The following is a 24,993-nucleotide window of genomic DNA, read 5'->3' as shown; positions in this document are numbered from 1 at the left end:
AAATTTTTTGAATGACTTTGTTTAGTTCAGTTCAGTCGCTCAGTCGTGTCCCACTCTTTGCAACCCCATGAATCGCAGCACACCAGGCCTCCCTGTCCATCACCATCTCCCGGAGTTCACTCAGACTCACGTCCATTGAGTCAGTGATGCCATCCAGCCATCTCATCCTTGGTCGTCCCCTTCTTCTCCTGCCCCCAATCCCTCCCAGCATCAGAGTCTTTTCCAATGAGTCAACACTTCGCATGAGGTGGCCAAAGTACTGGAGCTTCAGCTTCAGCATCATTCCTTCCAAAAAAATCCCAGGGCTGATCTCCTTCAGAATGGACTGGTTGGATCTCCTTGCAGTCCAGGGGACTCTCAAGAGTCTTCTCCAACACCACAGTTCAAAAGCATCAATTCTTCGGCACTCAGCCTTCGTCACAGTCCAACTCTCACATCCATACATGACCACTGGAAAAACCATAGCCTTGACTAGACGGACCTTCGTCGGCAAAGTAATATCTCTGCTTTTCAATATGCTATCTAGATTGGTCATAACTTTTCTTCCAAAAAGTAAGCGTCTTTTAATTTCATGGCTGCAGTCACCATCTGCAATGATTTTGGAGCCCAAAAAAATAAAGTCTGACAGTTTCCACTGTTTCTCCATCTATTTCCCATGGAGTGATGGGACCAAATGCCATGATCTTCATTTTCTGAATGTTGAGCTTTAAGCCAACTTTTTCACTCTCCTCTTTTACTTTCATCAAGAGGTTTTTTAGTTCCTCTTCACTTTCTGCCATAAGGGTGGTGTCATCTGCATATCTGAGGTTATTGAGATTTCTCCCGGCAATCTTGATTCCAGCCTGTGCTTCTTCCAGCCCAGCGTTTCTCGTGATGTACTCTGCATATAAGTTAAATAAGCAGGATGACAATATACAGCCTTGACGTACTCCTTTTCCTATTTGGAACCAGTCTGTTGTTCCATGTCCAGTTCTAACTATTGCTTCCTGGCCTGCATACAGATTTCTTAAGAGGCAGGTTAGGTGGTCTGGTATTCTCATCTCTTTCAGAATTTTCCACAGTTTACTGTGATCCACACAGTCAAAGGCTTTGGCATAGTCAATAAAACAGAAATCGATGTTTTTCTGGAACTCTCTTGCTTTATTCATGATCCAGCAGATGTTGGCAATTTGATCTCTGGTTCCTCTGCCTTTTCTAAAACCAGCTTGAACATCAGGAAGTTCACGGTTCACGTATTGCTGAAGCCTAGCTTGGAGAATTTTGAGCGTTACTTTACTAGTGTGTGAGATGAGTGCAAGTATGTGGTAGTTTGAGCATTCTTTGGCATTGCCTTTCTTTGGGATTGGAATGAAAACTGACCTTTTCCAGTCCTGTGGCCACGGCTGAGTTTTCCAAATTTGCTGGCATATTGAGTGCAGCACTTTGACAGCACCATCTTTCAGGATTTGAAATAGCTCTACTGGAATTCCATCACTTCCACTAGCTTTGTTCGTAGTGATGCTTTCTAAGGCCCACTTGACTTCACATTCCAAGATATCTGGTTCTAGATGAATGATCACACCATCGTGATTATCCAGGTCGTGAAGATCCTTTTTGTACAGTTCTTCTGTGTATTCTTGCCATCTCTTCTTAATCTTCTTCTTCTGTTAGGTCCATACCATTTCTGTCCTTTATCAAGCCCATCTTTGCATGAAATGTCCCCTTGATATCTCTAATTTTCTTGAAGAGATCTCTAGTCTTTCTCATTCTGTTCTTTTCCTCTATTTCTTTGCATTGATCTCTGTAGAAGGCTTTCTTATCTCTTCTTGCTATTCTTTGGGACTCTGCATTCAGATGCTTATATCTTTCCTTTTCTCCTTTGCTTTTTGCTTTTTTGCATTTCTTTTCCATGGGGATGGTCTTGATCCCTGTCTCCTGTACAATGTCATGAACCTCATTCCATAGATCATCAGGCACTCTATCTATCAGATCTAGGCCCTTAAATCTATTTCTCACTTCCACTGTATAATCATAAGGGATTTGACTTAGGTCATACCTGAATGGTCTAGAGGTTTTCCCTGCTTTCTTCAATTTAAGTCTGAATTTGGTAATAAGGAGTTCATGATCTGAGCCACAGTCAGCTCCAGGTCTTGTTTTTGCTGACTGTATAGAGCTTCTCCATCTTTTGCTGCAGAGAATATAATCAATCTGATTTCGGTGTTGACCATCTGGTGATGTCCATGTATAGAGTCTTCTCTTGTGTTGTTGGAAGAGGGTGTTTGCTATGACCAGTGCATTATCTTGGCAAAACTCTCATTAGCCTTTGCCCTGCTTCATTCTGTATTTCAAGGCCAAATTTGCCTGTTACTCCAGGTGTTTCTTGACTTCCTACTTTTGCATTCCAGTCCCCTATAATGAAAAGGACATCTTTTTGGGGTGTTAGTTCTAAAAGGTCTTGTAGGTCTTCATAGCACCGTTCAACTTCAGCTTCTTCACCGTTACTGGTTTGAGGCATAGACTTGGATTACTGTAATATTGAATGGTTTGCCTTGGAAACGAACAGAGATCATTCTGTCGTTTTTGAGATTGCATCCAAGTACTGCATTTCGGACTCTTCTGTTGACCATGATGGCTACTCCATTTCTTCTGAGGGATTCCTGCCCACAGTAGTAGATATAATGGTCATCTGAGTTAAATTTACCCATTCCAGTCCACTTTAGTTCGCTGATTCCTAGAATGTCGACGTTCACTCTTGCCATCTCTTGTTTGACCACTTCCAATTTGCCTTGATTCATGGACCTGACATTCCAGGTTCCTATGCAATATTGCTTTTACAGCATCGGACTTTGTTTCTATCACCAGTCACATCCACAGCTGGGTATTGTTTTTGCTTTGGCTCCATCCCTTCTTTTCAAATAATGGTCTGACCATTCCTAAACTAACCATTCCTAAGCTAATGCATTAAATCAACAAAATAAATCTGCGGATCAATGGATCCCTCTTTGCGGAAGGTCAGTGAAGTGGATGAGAGCCCTACTGACTGGGTGGAGACAAGCAGGGGGTTGGGGGTTACTCTGAATCAGCCTCACCTCTATCATTCTCTCCTCAGACTGGAGAAGCATGCTCTCTCGGTCTTTATCAAATACAATGGTTAAAATTTTGGCCCTGAGTAGGGAGACAACAGTGATTCCAGCCAACCTCATCACAGGACTTTTTTTTTTTAGATCCTGCCTGGGAAGCACTACAGAGTCCAGACTATTTTGGGTATGGACAGTGAACTCATCTGGTTCTTCAAATCCCTCCCCTTCCTCAGGGTTCATCAGGTACTGACTCTGATCTCTTCACTGGAACACAAGCTTGGGAGCCCTGAAGGAAAGGCTGAGCTATAAGCACAGATTAAGCTGAAGCTCCCCACAAAGCATGGGTGGGAAAGGGGCAGACCGGGAATGCTGGGCCAACCCTGCATTCTTGTTGATTTCAGCGAGCCCTCACCCTCTGAGTCCCCACATTTTCTAAATGAGGGTGATCAAGGGAAGGCTTGGAACACAGGAGACAAACAGGCCTCGGTTTCAAAGCTGGCTTTGCCCTCCACCAGCAGTGTGATGCTGAGCAAATCACTAAGGTCTCAAAGCTTCAGTCTCCTCACCAGGTGTGATAATGTTATATGCCAACTTAACTGGGCTGTGGAGTGGCCTTTGGTCAAAAATTGTCCTGGGTGTTTCTGGGAGGGTGTTTTGGCAATAAGAGTATGTGTGTGTTAAGTCGCTTCAGCCGTGTCCAACTCTTGGCAATCCTATGGACTGTAGCCCACCAGGCTCCTCTGTCCATGGGGTTCTCCAGGTAAGAATACTGGAGTGGGTTGCCATACCCTCCTCCAGGGGAGCTTCCCAATCCAGGGATTGAACCCATGGCTCTTACACTGGCAGGCAGATTCTTTACCAGTGGCACCACCTGGAAAGCCCTTTGTGGATGAGATTAATATGCAAATCAGTAGCATAAAGCAGATTGCTCTCCCACATGTGGGTGGGCCTCACCTAATCACTTGAAGGCTTGAATAGCACAAAAAGGCTGAGACTTCCCCCAAGGGAAGAGGATTCTTCCTCAATGACTGCCTTAGAACTGTGACACCGACTCCAACTGAAACACTGGCTCTCCCTGGTTCTCAGGTCTTCGAACTCAAGATTGGAACCACACGATCAGCTCTCCTAGGCCTCCAGCTTGCCAATTCACCCTACAGATCTTGCGATTCTTTTCAGTCCCATCATCACACGAACCAACTTATTTCCTTATAATAAATCTACTTCTATCTAAACACACAGGTGCACACACACACACACATACCCTACTGGTTCTGTTTCTCTGGAGAACCCTGACTAACACACCTGTCCAAAGAAGATAACAGCAGTATACTTAATACCTAGACCATTCCAGGGATTAGAGATTATAGGTATACTGTGCCCAGAAGATAGATGTTCAATACCTGACAGCCATTGCGACCTCTAAAGCTGTTTCTACCTTTAAAATGCTCTCCTTTGTGCCACGTCCCCAGCAGATGACAAGACAAAATGAACCGGTCACACCTTACTCTTCACCTATCCCAGGGGGTGTCTTGGATTTCTCAGCCCTCTGCCTCTCAGAAGCCCACATGGATCACAATAAATGGAAACCCAGCTCAAGTCCAGCCGCTTGGCCATGGCCAACCCCCTGCTGTGGCTTCCTTCTGAACTTCAGTAGCAAACACGTGCAAATTCAGCAATGAGAGTGTAAAATGAGGCAGCTGGACAAAGTGGCAGGATCCAAACAACTGACAGGTTTCCACTGGGTTTAGGTCTCTTGGCAAGTGGGAGAAACCTGTTTGTGAAGCTCCATTAGGCAAACGGTCAGCAAGTAAAACAGCTGCTCTGAACCACAAGATGCTCAGCTCATCAGAAGGAATGAACTGAAGTCAGGGGTCCAGAACCTATGTAAGTCTGTGAACTTCACGGGGTCTCTGCTGGCTACAAATTGAACTTCTAGCCCTATCTAGGAAAGCTCTGGCCACCCATGGAAAAATAAGAACCTCAGAGCATCAGGACCACCAGCCTGGGCTGTCACTGTCCCTGACAAACTCAGAAAAGCTGTTTTGTGGTTGTCAAAAGACGGCTCTGGCACATGGACCCAACCTGTGTGTGCTAAGCCTCGACTGTAGAAGCCAGTGCCTCTCAAGCTTGAGAACAGACCCAGATTACTCGGAGGGCTTGTTAATTTCACCTTCAGGGCTTCCCATTCACTAGGTCTGAGATGAGGCCTGAGAACTTCTCACAAAGTTCTCAGTTGATACTGGTACTGCTGGTCTGTCCACACACTTAGTGGACATACACTTAGGCTGACATAAGCTATAAAGTAGAGGGTGCTGGGTAAGGAGATCCTAGGTTGATTTTCCGAGTCATCTGTGGTGTGAGCAGAGCCTCCACCCCTACTCTCCCCAAAGTCCTATAAACTAAGCCAGTGTGAAATTTCCAGAAAGACACAAGTATGGGATCTCAGAGTAAGTCCATAGTAAAACTTCATTAATTTGACCTCTACTGATTTAAAAATGGTGGCCTTTGAAGGAATACATATAAGGTCTAAATTGTTACTAAGACTCTTGATGGTGAACGGAGAAGTATGACTAATTACCTATGGTGCTCTAGGACACCAACTATGAGCAGTTTAATTCAACAGGATTGAGGGAATGTAAACTGATATATGCACTATAGAGAACAGTATGGGAACGCCTCAAAAATCTAAAAATAGAGCTACCATATCATCCAGCAATCCCATTCCTGGACACATACCCAGAGAAAACCATAATTCAAAAAGATACATGCGCCCCAATGTTCATTTCAGCACTATTTACAATACCAGGACACGGAAGCAACCTACATGTCCATCGACAGATGAATGGATAAAGAAGGCGTGCTACACATGCACAGTCACACACACAGTGGGATATTGCTCGGCCATAAAACGGAATGAAACCGTGCCATTTGCAGAGACACAGATGGACCTGTATGCAGAATGAAGTCAGTCAGAAGGGAAAAGCAAATATCATATCTTACCACATATATGTGGAATCTAGAAAAATGGTACAGATGAACTTATTCGCAAAGCAGAAACAGTCACAGACGTAGAGAACAAACGTAGGGATACCAAGGGGGAAAGAAGAAGGTGGAATGGATTGGGAAATTGGAATTGACATTTATACACTATTATGCATAAAATAGATAAGGAGTGAGAACCACAAGGAACCCTACTCAATGCTCTGTGGTGACCTATGTGGGAAGGAAGAGGGGCTATATGTATCCACGTGGCTATGCTGTACAATAGAAACAACATCGTAAAGCAAGTATACTTCAATAAAAACTTTTTTTTAAATTAAACAGAATGGGGACCAGGAATGTGTACAGTGAAAAGCCTCCCTGGTGACTGTCATACAACTAGCCCAAGAGGCGGCTATGGTGAGTATTCAAGAACCACACTGGAGGACAGCACTGTTTGGTAACTCCAATGATATCTCTCCCTAAATCAACTCACTCCATAAATGTAGGATGATGGCTCTATATCAGCCTTTTATGCACAAGTTGTTCAATAAATGGGTCTTAATTTGTTCACTAGGGCAAAAGCTAAAAGAGAAAGATACTGAGTTGAAGACCTTAGAACTGTTGTGCATGTATGCTAAGTCGCTTCAGTCATGTCTGACTCTGTGTGACCCTATGGACTATAGCCCACCAGGTGAGAATACTGGAGTGGGTTGCCATGCTCTTCTCCAAGGGATCTTCCCAACCAAGGGATCGAAGCTGCATCTCTTATGCCTCCTGCATTGGCAGGCAGGTTCTTTACCACTAACACCACCTGGGAAAGAACTCTGTCAGCACCTGATAAATATTCAGTCATTTATTCCAGCCCCAAGCACACAGTAGATGCTCAATGAATATGAACTAACTGAATGGATGGATGGATGGAAAGCCTGGATGAGAAACCAGAAGGAGCACAGGAAGTGAGCGTGGGACCATGAATCAAAGACCTAGATCTTCATTTCGGTTTACCAAGTCGTGTGGGGGGAAGCACTGGCAGCAAGGCTCAGATGCTGCAGTAAAATCTGAAAGAGATTGTGTGCGTGCTCATAGGGATTTTTAAAGTATATTATTATACCCTCAATACCGAAATCTGATTGATTATATTCTTTGCAACCGAAAATGGGAGAGGCTGTATACAGTCAGCAAAAACAAGACTGGGAGCTGACTGTGGCTCAGGTCACAAATTTCCTATTGCAAAATCCAGACTTAAATTGAAGACAGTACAGAAAACCACTATTCTGGTATGACCTAAATCAAATCCCTTATGATTATACAGTGGAAGTGACAAAGAGATTCAAGGGATTAGATCTGACAGAGTGCCTGAGGAACTATGGACAGAGGTTCATAACACTGTATGGGAGGTAGTGATCAAAACCATCCCTAAGAAAAAGAAATGCAAAGAAGCAAAATGGTTGTCTGAGGAGGCTTTACAAATGGCTGAGAAAAGAAGAGAAGGGAAAGGCAAAGGAGAAAAGGAAAGATACACCCATTTGAATGAAGAGTTCCAAAGAACAGCAAGAAGAGATAAGAAAGCCTTAAGTGAACAATGCAAAGAAATAGAGGAAAACAATAGGATGGGAAAGATTAGAGATTTCTTCAAGAAAATTAGAGATACAAAAGGAACATTCGATGCAAAGATGGGCACAATAAAGGACAGAAATAGTATGGACCTAACAGAAGCAGAAGATATTAAGAAGAGGTGGCAAGAATGAAGAAGAACTATACAAAAAAGGTCTTCATGACTCAGATAACCATGGTGGTGTGATCACTCATCCAGAGCCAGATATCCTGGAGTCTGAAGTCAAGTGGGTCTTTGGGAGCATTACTATGAACAAAGCTAACAGAGATGACGGAATTCCAGCTGAACTATTTCAAAGCCTAAAAGACGATGCTGTGAAAGGGCTGCACTCAATATGCCAGCAAATTTGGAAAACTCAGCAGTGGCCACAGGACTGGAAAAGGTCAGTTTTCATTCTAATCCCAAAGAAAGGCAATGCCAAGGAATGTTCAAGCTACCACACAATTGCATTCATCTCACACGCTAGCAAAGAACTGCTCAAAATTCTCCAAGCTAGGCTTCTTCAACAGTCTGTGAATTGAGAACTTCCAGATGTGCAACCTGGATTTAGAAAAGGCAGAGGAACCAGTGATCAAATTGCTAACATCCACTGGACCATGGAAAAAGCAAGAGAATTACAGAAAAACATCTGCTTCGTTGACTACGTTAAAGTCTTTGACTGTGTGGATCACAACAAACTGTAGAAAATTCTTCAAGAGATGGGACTACCAGGCCACCTTACCTACCTCCTGAGAAATCTGTATGCAGGTCAAGAAGCAACAGTTAGAACCAGACATGCAACAACAGACTGTTTCAAATGGGGAAAGGAGTATGTCAAGAGTGTATATTGTCACCCTGCTTATTTAACTTATATGTAGAGTAAAATCATGCAAAATGCTAGGCTGAATGAAGCACAAGCTTGAATCAAAATTGCTGAGAGAAATATCAATAACCTCAGATATGCAGATGACACCACTCTTATGGCAGAAATCGAAGAGGAACTCAAGAACCTCTTGTTGAAAGTGAAAGAGGAGAGTAAAAAAGCTGATTTAAAACTCAACATTCAAAAGACAAAGATTGTGGCATCCAGTCCCATCACTTCATGGCAAATAGATGGGGAAACAATGGAAACAGTGACAGACTTTATTTTGGGGGCTCCAAAATCACTGCAGATGGTGATTCCAGCCATGAACTTTAAAAGACACTTGCTCCTTGGAAGAAAAGTTATGACCAACCTAGACAGTGTATTAAAAAGCAGAGACATTACTTTGCCAACAAAGGTCCATCTAGTCAAAGCTATGGTTTTTCCAGTAGTCATGTGTGGATGTGAGAGTTGGACTATAAAGAAAGCTGAGTGCCAAAGAATTGATGCTTTTGAACTGTGGTGTTGGAGAAGACTCTTGAGAGTCCCTTGGACAGTAAGGAGATCCAACCAGTCCATCCTAAAGGAAATCAGTCCTGAATATTCATTGGAAGGACTGAAGCTGAAACTTCAGTTGGCCACCTGATACAAAGAGACAACTCACTGGAAAAGTCCCTGATTCTGGGAAAGATTGAGGGCAGGAAGAGAAAGAGGCAACAGAGGATGAGATAGATGGATGGATGGCATCATTGACTCAATGAACATGAGTTTCAGCAACTCCAGGGGACAGTGAAGGACAGGGAGGCCTGGCATGCTGTAGCCCATGGGGTAGCAAAGAGTCGGACACGACTGAGCAATTGAACAACAATAAATTATGTCCTCAAAGCAGGTCTAGAAATCAAATCTCACTAGTTTCAATGCTGAACCAAAACCAGTAACAGATCATTCCACCAGAATGTTAATTTACTATATCCATTTTTTTTTTTAACCAAAATAGCCTGTCAATTATTTAATGTGAGAGCTTGGCTTAGCAACTGAACAAGTGAAAAGGACTGAAGATTTAATTTACTATATTTAATATGAGTCCATTGTTATAGCACTGCTAAAAACATGCCAAAAGTTCAGAATTTAGATATATGTTATTAAATATATATAATTCAAATGTTTATAGGATATATACGGGCTTCCTTTGAGGCTCAGCTGGTAAAGAATCTGCCTGCAATGTGGGAGACCTGGGTTCATTCCCTGAGTTGGGAAGATCCCCTGGAGGCGGCGAAGGCTACCCACTCCACTATTCTGGCCTGGAGAATTCCATGGGCTATACAGACCATGGGGTTGCGAAGAGTAGGACACGACTGAGAGGCTTTCACTTTCAGGATATACATATATAACCCCCATAAACTGAAGCCATAGCTCTGTCCAAGTCCATCCAAATATATCTGACAAGTTCTGCCCTGTTCTGAGCATCTCCCCTAGAAGGAGACACATGTGATGACTACTTGAATGATGGACATGTCGATAAAGGTAGAGAAGAATGACGGATAAACTGAGGGTTAAATTGACAACACCTTCGATCTGTAAAATTTAGTCGCTGAGTACTGGGGTGTTTTTCTTCCAGAAGCTCCATAACAGTGTTGTTAGATCACTGACTCTCTTCACCTCCATCCATATACCCCTCCACTTGCATAATCTAACTTCTGCCCCCAGCATCGTACCAAACCCCCGCTCACTACAGAAACCAGTGACCAGCCGGAGCACTGAAAGCACTGCAGATGTGAGTAGCTAAGGTGAGGTCACCTTGGAGTAGGGTGGGCTCTAGTCCCATACAACTGATGTTCTTATAAAAAGGAGAAGTCTGGACACAAAGGCAGATGTGCATGCAGGGAGGATGCCCTGTGAAAACCAGAGCTCTGGTGCCCTTAGCTGAGGAACTACCAGAAGCTCTGGAGGCTGGAACAGGGGTCCCCCTGGAGGCTTTGTGGCCCTACTGACACCTTGATCTTGGACCTCTGACCTCCAGAAGAGTGAGACAATATACTTCTCTTATTTGTTCAGTTCAGTCACTCAGTCGTGTCTTACTCTTCGCGACCCCATGGACTGCAGCACACCAGGCCTCCCTGTCCATCACCAATTCCCAGAGTTTACTCAAACTCATGTCCATTGAGTCGGTGATGCCATCCAACCATCTCATCCTCTGCCTTCTCCTCCTCCTGCCTTCAGTCTTTCCCAGAATCAGGGTTTTGTCCAATGAGTCAGTGTTTTGCATCAGGTGGCCAAACTATTGGAATTTCAGCTTCAGCAACAGTCCTTCCAATGAATATTCAGGACTGATTTCCTTTAGGATGGACTGGTTGGATCTCCTTACTGTCCAAGGGACTCTCAAGAGTCTTCTCCAACACCACAGTTCAAAAGCATCAATTCTTCGGTGCTCAGCTTTCTTTATAGTCCAACTCTCACATCCATACACAACTACTGGAAAAACCATAGCTTTGACTAGATGGACCTTTGTTGGCAAAGTAATATCTCTGCTTTTTAATATGCTGTCTAGATTTGTCATAACTCTTCTTCCAAGGAGCAAGCATCTTTTAATTTATGGCTGCAGTCACCATCTGCAGTGATTTTGGAGCCCAAAAAAATAGTCTGTCACTGTTTCCATTGTTTCCCCATCTATTTGCCATGAAGTGATGGGACCAGATGCCATGATCTCTTGTTTTCTGAATGTTGAGTTTTAAGCCAACTTTTTCACTCTTTTCTTTCACCTTCATCAAGAGGCTCTTTGGTTCTTCCTCACTTTTGGCCATAAGGGTGGTGTCATCTGCCTATCTGAGGTTATTGATACGTCTACCTGTAATCTTGAGTCCAGCTTGTGCTTCATCCAGTAAGGGGCACTTTGTTACAGGAGCCCTAGCAAGCAAACACGTGACCCTCTCATTTTCTCAAAGCTCCCCATGTATCCCGTCATGATAAGCACCACCTCCAGCTATTACTGACTACAGAGTAGTTACTTGCCAAGGAGCCGCCCCCTTCTCCACAGTCCCTAGGGAGTAGGGGCTGTATCTTTGTTGCGTGTCACCGTCAGCGAACGCTGCGAGCGTGGTCCCCAGCTGGCTCCCGAGACCGCAGGGTCACCAACGAGGTGAAAGGCGGCAGGGGGCAAGGGCCTCCCGGAAACGTCCCCCCACAGCCCCCTCCCCCAGCCCCGCCGGGACACTTACGGAGATGATGTGCCCCTTCAGGCCGTGGGCCGAGTCTGCGCACTCGATCACAGCGCTCAGCTGGGGGTAGCCCACCCCTGTCTTGGTGCGGGTGGTGCACACGGAACCTGGATGGAGGAGGAGGGGGACCCCAGGGAGAGATGGTTAGGGCTGAGCAGACAACGAGCCTCCTCTCCCATCACACAGCCATGCCCCCATTTCCTGGGGTGGAGGGGGGCGGGGCGGGGCGGCCCCCGCAGCTCAGCCGAGGTGGTTATAACAGCCGTCATGGCCACTCGTCCTTTCCGGGCCCATATCACCCTCATCCGCTCAGGTCCAGGGCACGGCTCCCTACACCGGTCACCGTCAACTCTCCACGATATCAGCTCCCTCTTACCGACTTCCCAACCTCCAACTCCACTCCTTCCCACCTTCCCTCACTTCCCACACAACCACAAGAGACCTTCAGATGCCTTCCATGGTCTTGAGCCTCCTTGACCTTCAACTTCTGTCAAATGACTCACTTCTCTAAGCCTCAGTGCCTCACTCAAAAGGTGGAAATGAAAGCATTGACCTCATGGGGCTGTGATGGAGATGAAATGGCATGAGGGATGAAGACTGCCCGGCCTCCAGTAAGCCGCTGAGCAAAGGGAGCCAGCGCTCAGGGCATGCTCGCAGCCGCCCTGACTCGGCTCTGGCCTCTACACACGCCAGCCTCCTGGTCCAGCCTCCCTCTGACCTGGCTCTGGCCTCTACACACGCCAGCCTCCTGGTCCAGCCTCCCTCTGACTCGGCTCTGGCCTCTACACATGCCAGCCTCCCAGTCCAGCCTCCCTCTGACCCAGCTCTGGCCTCTACACACTCCAGCCTCCCGGTCCAGCCTCCCTCTGACCCAGCTCTGGCCTCTACACATGCCAGCCTCCCAGTCCAGCCTCCCTCTGACCCAGCTCTGGCCTCTACACACGCCAGCCTCCCGGTCCAGCCTCCCTCTGACCCAGCTCTGGCCTCTACACACGCCAGCCTCCCGGTCCTCACCCTCTCCTGGTCCATCTCTCACCCTGTCCAGCCCGGCCTCTGAGGTGAGCTGCCACTGCAGAACTCAAACCAGCCGCCTCAATGCCTTCATCCCCGCTGACCTCTGCCCTCCCCATGGTCAACTCCAGCCCTAGTTCACTATCTGCAGTGCATTAGCCCAGTCAGGTCCAGGCCGAATCAGACGGGCCTCTCCAGCACATCTCCCTGCTCAAGCCTCCCCTTCCCTCCCAGCAGACCAGCGCCTGCTCCGAGGCCACCCAGCTCAAGCTCTGCACTGCCTACCCACCCACCCCCTCTTCTCTCGGCCCGCCCCGCTCGGCACCCCCCAGCCTCGCTGACCTTTCCATTCTTCCCACCTCGGGGATCCCCTGTACGTGATGTTCTGTCTCCCGAGCGCTCCCCTCTGCACCAACCCCCTGGTCTGGCCAACCCTTTCTCATCTTCCAGGCTTCATCTTCCATGTCACTGCCTCAGGAACACTGTTCGTCACAGCAGCTCGTTTCAAAAAGAGCATTTAAGTCATTATTTGTGTAAGAACCGAGGATCTGTTTTCTCCGCTGGAGGGTAAGCTCCGTGGAGATTCATTGTTGTCAATCTAGTGCTAAGAACAGAGCTTTGTGCATAATAAGGCCGCTATAAATAGTCACTGAAAGCATGCGTGAACTCAAGAATGAATGAGTCACGTCGCTGTCTCCACCGCTTCACCACTCACTCTCACTCCGTCCCTCCTGCCTGTCTGGAGGTGTCGCCTATGGGCCCATGCAAAAGCTTGGCATGAACTCCTCCACTCCCACCAGACTCATGCAAAGCCTCTGCCTCCTCTCCTTTTCCCCACCATCACCAGTGGCTTCCCAGATGCCCACAAACCTCTCCCGACAGGTCGAGAGCCAAGGCTATATATACTTTGAGGCCTGGGTCCAGCAGAGTCACCTGGACCAGGGGAGCCGCCTTCTCCCGCATCTAGTTGCAGAGAGGAGCTGTCTCCCTCTGTCCATCCTTACAACACGGCCACTCGCTCCCTGGGGGCTGTGGTGCTTCCCTCCCGACCAAGGCACCCCTGCCCCAGACACGCACTGTGCGAGGCACAACTGGAGCTTTACAACCTCTGGTTCTGGTTCAGAATCGGCCTTTCTCCTTTCCCACTCCACTGCCAGATCCTGGTGGGCAGGGACTCAGCTGCAGTGGCCTGGAGCTCTGCATGGGTGGGGGACAAGGCGGGGAGTGGTCCTGATGAACCCCCAGGTTGATAGGAGAAACTGGGTACCCACTTCTTCCCAGCCCCAGTGGCCGTGAGGCACATTTTTAATGCTTTTTTTCCCCCAGGTCCCAGGAGTTGTTCTGTGATGAACCTTATTTAATGCTTTCACCTGGGCTTCCCTGGTGGAGCTCAGTAGTAAAGAATCCACCTGCCAAGGCAGGAGACACAAGTTTGATTCCCGGTCCAGGAAGATCCCATGTGCCAGGGAGCAACCAAGCCCATGTGACACAACTACTGAGCCTGTGCTCTCGGGCCCAGCAGCCCTTGCTACTGAGCCCACGCGCCTGGAGCCTGGGCTCCGTAACAGAAGCCCCACAATGAGAAGCCCCTGCACCACAGCTAGAGAGCAGCCTCTGTCGACCAAACCTCGAGAAAAGCCTGCACAGTGGTAAACACCCAGCACAGCCAAAAGTAAACAGATAAAATTATTTAAAGAAAAAAAGTGCTTAGGGCCATTTACAAGCCTACAGGGCTCTCCTTCCCTAAGAGTCCCTTCCTGCCCATCCTGGTCCCTCAAGGCTGAAGACTGTGCCAGGTCACAACACAACCATGGTTTCTGCCTCCCTCTCAGACTATGGTTTGCTTCCTTTTTTGGTAGTGTCTTCTGAGAGCATGGTATTTGTTAAAAAAAAAAAAAAAAACACTTTGCTGTTTTTTTATTCCCAAATGAAAATGTATATCTCTTTTCCTTCTCTCCCATTTTAGTGTTTGGTTAATCATGGATGTGCAAGGAGGAATTTTTAATATGAAGAAATTAAAAATATGGAAGCTCATGCACCTGTCTAGCCAAAAGGGAAGGTCAGCATCAAGTGGCCCTGAGAGGAATAGGTCTACCCAGAAGAGGGTAGAAAGGTGCCACCTTATTCCTCCACTCAGAATGCCACCGGTGGTCCTGGGAGAGAAGGCCTGGGAGGATGCAGCAAAATCTGAAATGGATATGTATCAGCTGAAGAGCCAAAGGTGATAACTGCCTGGACCATGAGTCAAGTTCAAACGTGGCCTCAGCTGCATGCTTATTTGTAATGTTTGGGGTCCCTCAAACATTCACATAAACTGGAGTCATTCACATCCATTAACTGTCCCTGTGAGCTCTTCATACCTCACCTTCCTCTTCAAGGTGAATGGGATCACTCGTGAGCTTTCATTCTTTTCTTCCACAGGAATGTTCTGAAACCAAGACCTTATCTGAATCGAACCATATTCAAGTTCACTCAGAACTTCCCAGAGGCATCAGAAAGTAGCTCAGTGATATTTCTAATCAGGAGACTCTTCTGATCAGAAGCTCAACAATACTTCCAAAAGAAATGTGCTTTAAACCTGTGGCTGGATCATTCCTGAGGTCCCTTCTGGGCATCTCTGGTCCCCCCAAGCGCTAGACCCCAATCCTCCCCAACAACACACTCTCAGCTGAGCTCCCAGCAAGTCTTACCTGGTCCAACTCCCACTTTGATGATATCTGCTCCAGAAAGAATAAGCTCTTCCACCATCTCTCCCGTCACCACGTTCCCTGCCTGGGATAGAAAGAATATAGCTTTATGATCATGAACTACTCCAGGAGGAACTTGGTGAGTGACGGAGGAGCCCCACTCCTGAACACAAGGAGGAGCTGGTTCTGAAGCCATCAGACAGCCAAGGGGACAAAAGTAAAAAACAGAGAAGACAAGGGCCCAATCCCTGAATCAACTTTTAGCCAATTGGTGGCTTGGGGTTTTCTCCAGGTTTCCTTTCTTCTCAATTAACTACGATGGTGTGATCATTCACCAAGAGCCAGACGTCCTAGAGTGTGACATCAACTGGGCATCAACTTAGGAAGCATCACCACCAACCAAGTGAGGGGAGGTGATGGAATTCCAGCTGAGCTATTTTAAATCCTAAAAGATGATGCTGCTAAAGTGCTGCACTCAGTATGCCAGCAAATTTGGAAACAACCCTAAATAACAACAATTAACAAGAACACAGAATTGGACACCCCAGGCTACCACTGGGTGAGCAGACAGCATGAGGAATTTACAGAACTACATGACTTCAGAACTCCAAGAGACCTTGGTCTTTCTAGGTCAGGCAAGACAAACTCTTACAGAGAACCCAAACATATAAAATAAGCAATGAAACACTCTCTCAGCTGATTAAAATGTTAATTGTGGTTCACAGTTTGTAAAACCCCTGAAGAACTTCTATGGAACCAATAGAACCCAGAATTAGGGAACTACTGGTCACCTCATAGTTGGGAAAATACCTGGATATCCCATCCTAAAGGAAATCAGTCCTGAATATTCACTGGAAGGACTGATGCTGAAGCTGGAACTCCAATACTTTGGCTACCTGATACCAAGAACTGACTCATTTGAAAAGACCCTGATGCTGGGAAAGATTGAAGGTGGGAGAAGGGGACAACAGAAGATGAGACGCTTGGATGGCATCACCGACTTGATGGACATGAGTTTGTGCAAGCTCCAGGAGTTGGTGATGGGCAGGGAGGCCTGGCATGCTGCAGTCCATGGGGTTGCAAAGAGTCGGACATGACTGAACGACTGGGTTGAACTAAACCCATCATGGGGTCAGTGGTTCCCACTGAGATATGAAAAGGCAGATGAACCCTAGGCACCTTGGGGACTGGTACATACTTCATTTCAGAACAACATGAAACTGTGGGCCTAAGAATAAACCCATAAGCCAGGAAGTGGTAGAAACTAAAAACCAGAAGGATGCATCTGGTTTGAAAACAGTGCATGTTCTTTCACTGCAGGAGCCTGGGAACGTAAAAATAGCCCTTTTTATTACAACTCACTGGCCTGTGGATTCTTCAGTTGGTACATAGAATACTTGGCAGGATGCCTGTCTGAATTTTCACAACTGTGCAAAGTCTTATTTTGGGTAGTACATCCCTAACTCATACAACTTGTTTTTTGGCATTGAAGCCCCAAAAGTGTCTTTTCACTGAATTAATTCCCAGGGGAATTTTTCTTTCTCCACCTAGACAACGTGACTTTTAACTTTGTATAAAAGGATCTTCCAAAGGGGTGATGAGGATGGCTCAAAGTTACTTTAATCCCAACAGCATTTGACAATGGAAAATGTTAGCCCAGAGAAAGGATAGGAACATATGAGAATACAGTACATGATAAAGATGGCGTTTCACATCACAGAGGAAAGGAACAATATTTCAATAGACAGAAATATTGAAATTTGGGGGGAAAGGGATCTTTTGGAAACAGATATGGATTATCACTCATACCTTGCACCAAAATAAGCTTCAGATAAATTAAAAGTTGTCTCCTCCCAGATTTAGAGGAAAATTTTGAATACTTGTAATACACATACAAGTGAAAAAACATAAAGACAGATCTGTCTACATGAAAGTTAAAAACCTGCATAAACACACACTCATGCATATAATCAACAAAACTAATAAACAGCCTGGTGGAGAAAAAGATTCACAATTACGAAGAAGACTAACATTATGAGAGCTTTCCCAAATGTACAAGAAAAATGCAAGTACTGCACGGAATAACTTCTGAAGGACATGAACTAATGAGAGAAATAAAAGTGGGCAATAAACACAGGGAAAGTGTTTAACCTTCACCAGCAATCAAATTTCAATGAAGATATCACCAAGGTATCACTTTTCACTTAACAAATTGTCAGTGATTATAAAAACTAAATGCTGAAAACAGACACTCATTCTCTGCCAGTGGAATGCCTACTCCAGGACAAGTTTTCCTAGAAAATAATTTGCCCATATACAGAAATGAAAAGTATGTATATCCTTTGATCCAATAACTTCCAGGATTTTCTCTCAAGGCAATAATTATGGATGAGGTCAAAGATTTAACTACAAACATGTATTACTGTTAACAGTGCAAAACTGCAAATATATTCCCCCAAAAGGGAATGGTTCAACAATCTCTGGCCAACCCATGTGATGTTTATAAGGTTGGTTTGATGCCATGGGAAAATGCTTAAATGCTTTCAGTATAATGTTAGGAGAAACAGAAGGAAATAGTAAGATCTCAGTTTTGTTAAACAAGTATATGTATAGATGGAAATATACACCAAAACGCTGATAAAACACATCCTGGTGAGGGAATATTCTGACTTTTATCAGTAATTCCTTACAATTTCTTAGATTTGACAGTAGAAACTGCATTACTTTTACAATTGAAAGTTATAGTTTCTGTTTCCTTAGGGTTTTTATTTTCTCCTAAGTATACAACTCTGAACCTGGAAAAGAACTTAGTAGGAACCCAAGAAGGGCTTCCCTGGTGGCTCAGTGGTAAAGAATCTGCCTGCAGCGCAGGAGCTGCAGAAGACATGGGTTCGGTCCCTGGGTTGGGAAGATTGCCCTGGAAGAGGGCATGGCCACTGACTGCATACTCTTCCTTGGAGAATCCCATGGACAGAGGAGCATGGCAGATACAGTGCATAGGGTCGCAAAGAGTCAGACACAACTGAAGTGGCTTAGCACACACACAGGAACCCAAGAAACAGCACGCCAAGCCCTCATTCTTCCTCCCTGGTTGACTTGCTAAAAATTCAAAATAGATTTTACAAATAAAAATTAATTAGAAGTTAAAAATAAAACATCTAAAGAAGCTACTCGAAGCTCCCTACAAGGTTTCACTTTCATTGTGGATTTTTCTCCCCATTCTGGTACTGCCTACAGACCAGTTTAAAAGGGTTCACTTTATACCAAATAAGTCAATTCAAATCACCTCAGATGGACATAGCAAGTATAACCATGTGAGGTGAAGATAAGGTTAAAAGTGTGGAGGGAGCTGATGCCATTAAGAGCCCAGGGGCTCCCCAGGTGTCCCCATCCCCTCCGAGCTGCCTTCAGGGCTCCTGAACCAGAAGCAGGCACCACAAAGAGGACTGAGCATGGGAAAACTCAGACTGATGACAAAAAGCCTCCAGCCCGAGGACCACACAACAAGGATGCCGATGACCAGGCGAGGACGGTGAGTGTCCCCTTGCAGGAACAAACACCAATCCAAGTTTGAAACCAAGATGGGCAAACACAAAAGCTGAAAGAAGTCAAGTTCAGAAATGCGAGAGGCCCCGGGAGTGTGGTTAGGCTCTGGGGGAAGCCCAGCCCACAGCGCAGGCAGCAGCGGGCTCCGGGTGGGATGCGCTGGGGTGGGGGGGTAGTTGGCCGGGGGTGATTAGTGAGCAGTCGGCTTATCTTGGCCAGAAACAGCTCCTGTGGGGAGTGGATACCAGAGGCTCAGAAGTTGGCAGCACGTCCGGCCTGGTCATGATGGGGGCAGCCAGGACAAATAGAAGCTGCAGACCCTAGCTGGGTCCCAGAGCAGACAGGCGGAGGTTTCTGTGAGGCCCCCCTCTCCCCAGGGAGGCCAAGCACTGTCCGGGCACCACCTCCTGCTCCTCCGAGTCCAGGGCAGGTGGGAGGACCCAGAGAACACACAAAAGGAACAACAAGAACATTTCACGTACGTGTGTAACGTTTAAGAAAGGCCTCTAGGGGCCTCCCTGGTGGCTCAGTGGTTAAGAAGCCCCTGCCAACACAGGAGACGCGGCTTCCATCCCTGGTCCAGGAAGATCCCACAGGCTGAGAACTGACTAAGCCTCTGTGCCACAAGTACTGTAGCCTGAGCACCCTAGAGCTCAGCTCTGCAACAAGAGAAGCCACCACAATGAGATGTCCGCCAGCCACAGCTAGAGAAAAGCCCGCGCAGCAGCCAAGACCCAGCACAGGAAAAAATTAAATTATTTTTTTTTTAAAAATGAAAACTTTAAAAAATAAATTAAAAAGTCCTCTGGGCAAAAACCAACCCCAATTTTTCCAGTTCTCCTTTGGACCCAGACATCTATGGTAAGATAACTTCAGAAAGCTGGGGCTGACTGAAGGCCCTCCCACTCACTGGGTAATTTTAAGAAAATCGTATCCACTCCAAGTCTCCATTTATCCTATAAAGCGGGGCTGATCAGACCCACCTGTCCTTGTCACTGGAAGGTTTACAAAGGAACTTCACCAATATCCATCTCCAGAACTTTTTCATCATCCCAAACTGAAATTTTGTACCCATTAAACAGTAAGTTTTCTACCCACTTTTTACTGGCTCTTCGGAAGTCTTTTGCCAAGAAAAATCCTTTCTGTAGAATGAGAAAATGTGGAAAACTCAGCAGCAGCCACAGGACTGGAAAAGGTCAGTTTTCATTCCAATCCCAAAGAAGGGCAATGCCAAGGAATGTTCAAACTACTGCACAATTGCACTCATCTCACATGCTAGCAAGGTAATGCTTAAAATCCTTCAAGTTAGGTTTCAGTAGTATGTGAACTGAGACCTTATAGATGTATGAGCTGGATTTAGAAAAGGCAGAGGAACCAGAGATCAAATTGCCAACATCCGCTGGATTACAGAAAAAGCAAGAGAATTCGAGAAAAATATCTACTTCTGCTTCATTGACTATGCTAAAGCCTTTGTGTGGATCACAACAAACTGTGGAAAATTCTTAAAAGAGATGGGAATACCAGACCAACTTACCTGTCTCCTGTGAAACCTGCATGCAGGTCAAGATGCAACAGTTAGAACCAGACATTGAACAACAGACTGGTTCCAAATTGGGGAAGTCAAGTCAAGGGGAGGTACATCGAGGCTATATATTGTCACCCTGCTTATTTAACTCACATGCAGAGTACATCATGAGAAATGCCAGGCTGGATGAAGCACAAGCTGGAATCAAGAATGCCGGGAGAAATATCAATAACCTCAATAACCTCAGATATGCAGTGGAGAAGGAAATGGCAACCCACTCCAGTATTCTTGCCTGGAGAATCCCATGGACAGAGCAGCCTGATAGGCTACAGTCCACGGGGTGGCAAAGAGTCAGACACGACTGAGTGACTTTACTTCACTTCAGATGAGATGGTTGGATGCAGATGACACCACACTAATGGTAGAAAGTGAAGAGGAACTAAAGAGCCTCTTGATGAAAGTGAAAGAGGAGAGTGAAAAAGTTGGCTTAAAGCTCAACATGCAGAAAACTAAGATCACGGCATCCGGTCCCATCACTTCATGGCAGATAGATGGGGAAACAATGGAAACAGTGACAGACTTTATTTTCTTGGGCTCCAAAATCACTGCAGATGGTGACTGCAGTCTTGCAATTAAAAGACACTCGCTCCTGGGAAGAAAAGCTATGGCAAACCTAGACAGCATATTAAAAATCAGAGACATCATTTTGCCTACAAAGGTCCGTCTAGTCAAAGCTATGGTTTTTCCAGTAGTCATGTACGGATGTGAGAGTTGGATCATAAAGAAGACTGAGTGCAGAAGAAATGATGCTTTTGAATGGTGGTGCTGGAGAAGACTCTTGAGAGTCCCTTGGACTGCAAGGAGATCAGACAAGTCAATTCTAAAGGAAATCAACCCTGAATATTCAATGGAAGGACTGATGTTGATGCTGAAGCTTCAATACTTTGGCCACCTGATGCAAACAGCTGACTCATTGGACAAGACCCTGATGCTGGGAAAGGCTGAGGGCAGGAGGAGGAGGCGATGACAGAGGATGAGATGGTTGGATGGCATCATCAACTCGATGAACATGAGTTTGAGCAAACTCCGAGAGACAGCAAAGAACAGGGAAGCCTGGTGTGCTGCAGTCCATGGGGTCGCAAACAGTCGGATAGGACTGAGCAACTGAACAACAAGCCAACAGCAGCAGACTGAATCTGGCCTGAGGGCCAACTCCTAACAGAAAGTGCTAGAACATTAATACCAGAGACTTCCCCCATGCACCCGAGGATATCCCTCTATTTACCGGGGCATTCCAGGGAGTAGGAGATGCCACCAAGGCAATAACCACCTTTCACATGAAAAACACAAGCAACCAAATTTACTGCATGACTCTCAAAGGCACACATCAGCCGAATCTTGGGGGCCCTTCCTAGCTTCTGCCACAGTTTCAGTTGACACTGGTTCCAAAGAGAGGATGAACCAGAAAATCTAGGCTAACTAGGCCTGAGAGGGTGTCTGTGCTTCAGGGAGGTAAATTAGGGTGCCCACGGCTGCCACCTTCAAGAACACTGAAGAGCATCACCCGCCCCCACCCTCTCGCCTCCCCAGGAAGAGGCATAGAGCAGGTGGGGCCTCCGTGTGACTCAGAACCTTATCTGACCATAAAATGCTGGAGAAAGGATCCAGACAGGTGTCTGAGCCACTGGCCACACACGCAAAGGCCAAGGACATGCCCACAGCTTCCCAGGGTTTGCCAACAGTGGCTGACTTGACATTCCCCAGGGGAGCAGAGCTAGTCTCCTCTGAACAGATTAGGTGTCACAAGCCTGTGTCCTCAGGGCCAGATCAGAAAGAGCCACCAGCACAAAAGCACTTCCCGGACCCAACCTGGGTTTTGCAGGCAGCTCTCGTGGTAAAGAATCTGCCTGCCAATGCAGGAGGCACGGGACACTGCGGGTTTAATCCCTAGGTTGGGAAAAGCCCCTGGAGGAGGAAATGGCAACCCACTCCAGTGTTCTTGCCTGGAAAATTGAATGGACAGAGGAGCCTGGTGGGCTACAGTCCATAGGGTTGGACACGACTAAACACACACAAGAGACCCCACACAGGAACCTCTCGGTCACAAGGAGCCTGAGCTGGTAGGGGGTCTGGCTGCTGCAGGGTGCAATGGGGGGGGGAGCCTGGAAAGGGGGATTCTAGACCCTGGGGACACACTCTTTAGCTCAGTCCCACCTCTCACTGGCTGCGTGAACATCAAAAAGTTTCTTGACCCCTCTAAGCTGAAGCCTCCCAACTAAAGTAGGTGCTTTTAGCCTTACTCGAGCACCAGTTATCATAAAAGACAAATGCCTGGTCCTTGCTAGCGCCTCTTTCCACAGTCCCTGGAATCCACCCAAGAACACACCATTCCCATTCCTCTCAGAAAGCCACCAGGCAGAGGCCCAGAGGACTTGTCACACTCTAACACCCAGCACCTTCACAAGACCCTTTTCTGCCAGTGACGTTCTCTAAATATCCCTGCTTCCTCCCTCCTGACCTGCAGTGGTGCTTTCCTTAGGTGAAAGGTAAGAAGCAAAGGGTCCACGTGAATCCCAGATGTGCTGGGCAATGGGAGCAGCAAGCCTGGAACTGGGGCTCTGCCAAGACGCTTCTGAGCTGCCCTTCTGTTCACTGCAGAGTAAAACCATCAGGACAGCACTCAGCATCCCCTGAGTTATTTACCTTTCAGTTCCCCATCAGTGGACAAGCGCATCCTCACAATGCCTCCAAACACCACGAGAAAAATTATCTTCCTAAAGACCAAGGGTGTTAAGAATACTGGAGGTTTCCACGTGAACCTGAGGAGTCAATGTAGGTAAAGCAGCCGGGAGAGAGAGGCTAGAGCCTCCTGCTCATCCCTGGGGAGACCAATGCCAACACTGGGAATACGCCCCCTGGGCAGTCGGCAGGCACTGCAGAGGAATGCTGAAAAGCATCACCCCGCATCCCCCACCCACCCCGCCTCCCCGGGGAAGAGGCACAGAGCAGGTGGGGCCTCCGTGTGGCTCAGCACCCCTGGGTGCCCAGGGGGCGTGGGAACTCAGTGTCACTCTCCCCCTCCCCGCCTCACCCCTACCCCAGCAGCCCCCGGGCACTGAACTAGGCCTGGCGCCCTTTCCCTGCCCTGCCAGCCCGCCTCCTTCCTGTACCGCCCATCTCCCCTGCTCCTCTCCCTGGAGCTGGAAGCCAGGCTCCACAACAGGCAGCCCGCTCAGCCCTAGGTACAGCCAGCTGTGAGCTAAAACTCACTGGCAACTGTAGGCAGGGTGCACTGGAAGCTCTGGGGTGCTGGGGCATTTCTGCTCTCACTATCCTTATTTCAAAAAGTGGCTCATGTTGTCTCCTTCTTCTTAAAACCAATATACACCCCCTCATCCCACCCCCATTTCTTTTCTCCATCAGCCTTCAGCCTCTGGTTCAGTTCCCAGCGCACATGCCCAGTCACTCAGTGGTACTTGCCCACTTGCCACTGGGTGACTACTGCACCCTTCCCATCAGCCCATCTGATCCCCATGATGATGCTTCAACCATTTTTATCTTGACCAGCTTTTCACAGGGGGGAAGAATGAGCTTCAGAAGGTAGGTGATGTCCCCAACGTGGTTCGGCCGAATCATGTTGCTCATGTGGCCACAATGACATCCGGGACCCTCAGCGATGTTAATGCTGGTACAACCAGCATCGAAGCAGAGCAAGAGGTCAAGAGCAAGGGAGGTGCCTGGGAAACGGGATTAAGATTCACCCCAGGAACGGTATATGACCCCACAGCTTCCATGAAACAATGTGGGCCATCACAATGGACTACAGAGGCAAAGACCCAGAAGACAGGCAGTAGAATCACCATTTATATGAGGTTCAAAAATAGGCAAATTCAGTGGTGTCCTTTAGGAATGCATTGGTAGATGGCAAAACCAGGGACACTCGAGGAAGGAAAAGAGCACCAGGAAGGGTGGGGCTTTTGTCCAAGGTGGGAGGAGGGGCTGCAGAGTACAGGTATGCTGAAGGGCCCCTGCTTTTATGACCGTTTATTAAACACCCGTGTTTTATGCACTTGTTGGTATGTATGTCATATTTCACAACAGAATACGTCAATTATCCAAAACAAAAAAGTAAAGCCACTAGGTTGCTTCATTCAAAAAGTGTAATTTCTGGTCCCTAACTACTGGAGGTGAACTGGAATGATCTGGAAAGATCTAGATCCCACTACCTCAGACCAGAGGAGACATCAACAGCAACCCAGAAGTACTCACCAGAAGGAATCAATGAAGGCCTCCTCCTGCTCAAATATTTGTCCTGCTCTTCCTACCATCCCAGTCATCACTGCACAGAGTTTGTGTTTAACACCAAATGTTTGCAGGGCTCCCAGGTCCCAGCTGAGGGGAGAGGGCATCTGCCCTCCTGGGAGGCCAGCTTTCTCATTCCTCCGTTTCCCCAGGGGACTAGGGGCAGAGGAGCCAGCTGGGGCCTCAGGACTAGATACATACGCCTTGCTG

The 24,993-nt window shown here is 46.9% G+C and overlaps 1 protein-coding gene across 2 annotated transcripts in view; it reads right to left on the bottom strand.

Annotated features, from left to right (window-relative positions):
• GMPR (guanosine monophosphate reductase) overlaps positions 1-24,993 on the bottom strand; it is a 60,388-nt gene that overhangs the window by 14,690 nt on the left and 20,705 nt on the right. For both annotated transcript variants that reach the window (XR_008200153.1, XM_052648909.1), the window contains exons 5-6: positions 15,414-15,495; positions 11,713-11,819 (exon numbers count right to left, since the gene is read on the bottom strand). Coding sequence is in view for 1 of the 2 variants with exons in the window: in XM_052648909.1 (XP_052504869.1) it covers positions 11,713-11,819; positions 15,414-15,495 (189 nt within the window). In the remaining variant the exon portion in view is untranslated. The remainder of the gene's footprint in view (positions 1-11,712; positions 11,820-15,413; positions 15,496-24,993) is intronic.

Source organism: Budorcas taxicolor, chromosome 11 (assembly GCF_023091745.1).
Source record: "Budorcas taxicolor isolate Tak-1 chromosome 11, Takin1.1, whole genome shotgun sequence".
NCBI lineage: Eukaryota > Metazoa > Chordata > Mammalia > Artiodactyla > Bovidae > Budorcas > Budorcas taxicolor.
The sequence above is the reverse complement of the archived record's forward strand: the minus strand, read 5'-3'. Positions and strand labels throughout refer to the sequence as shown.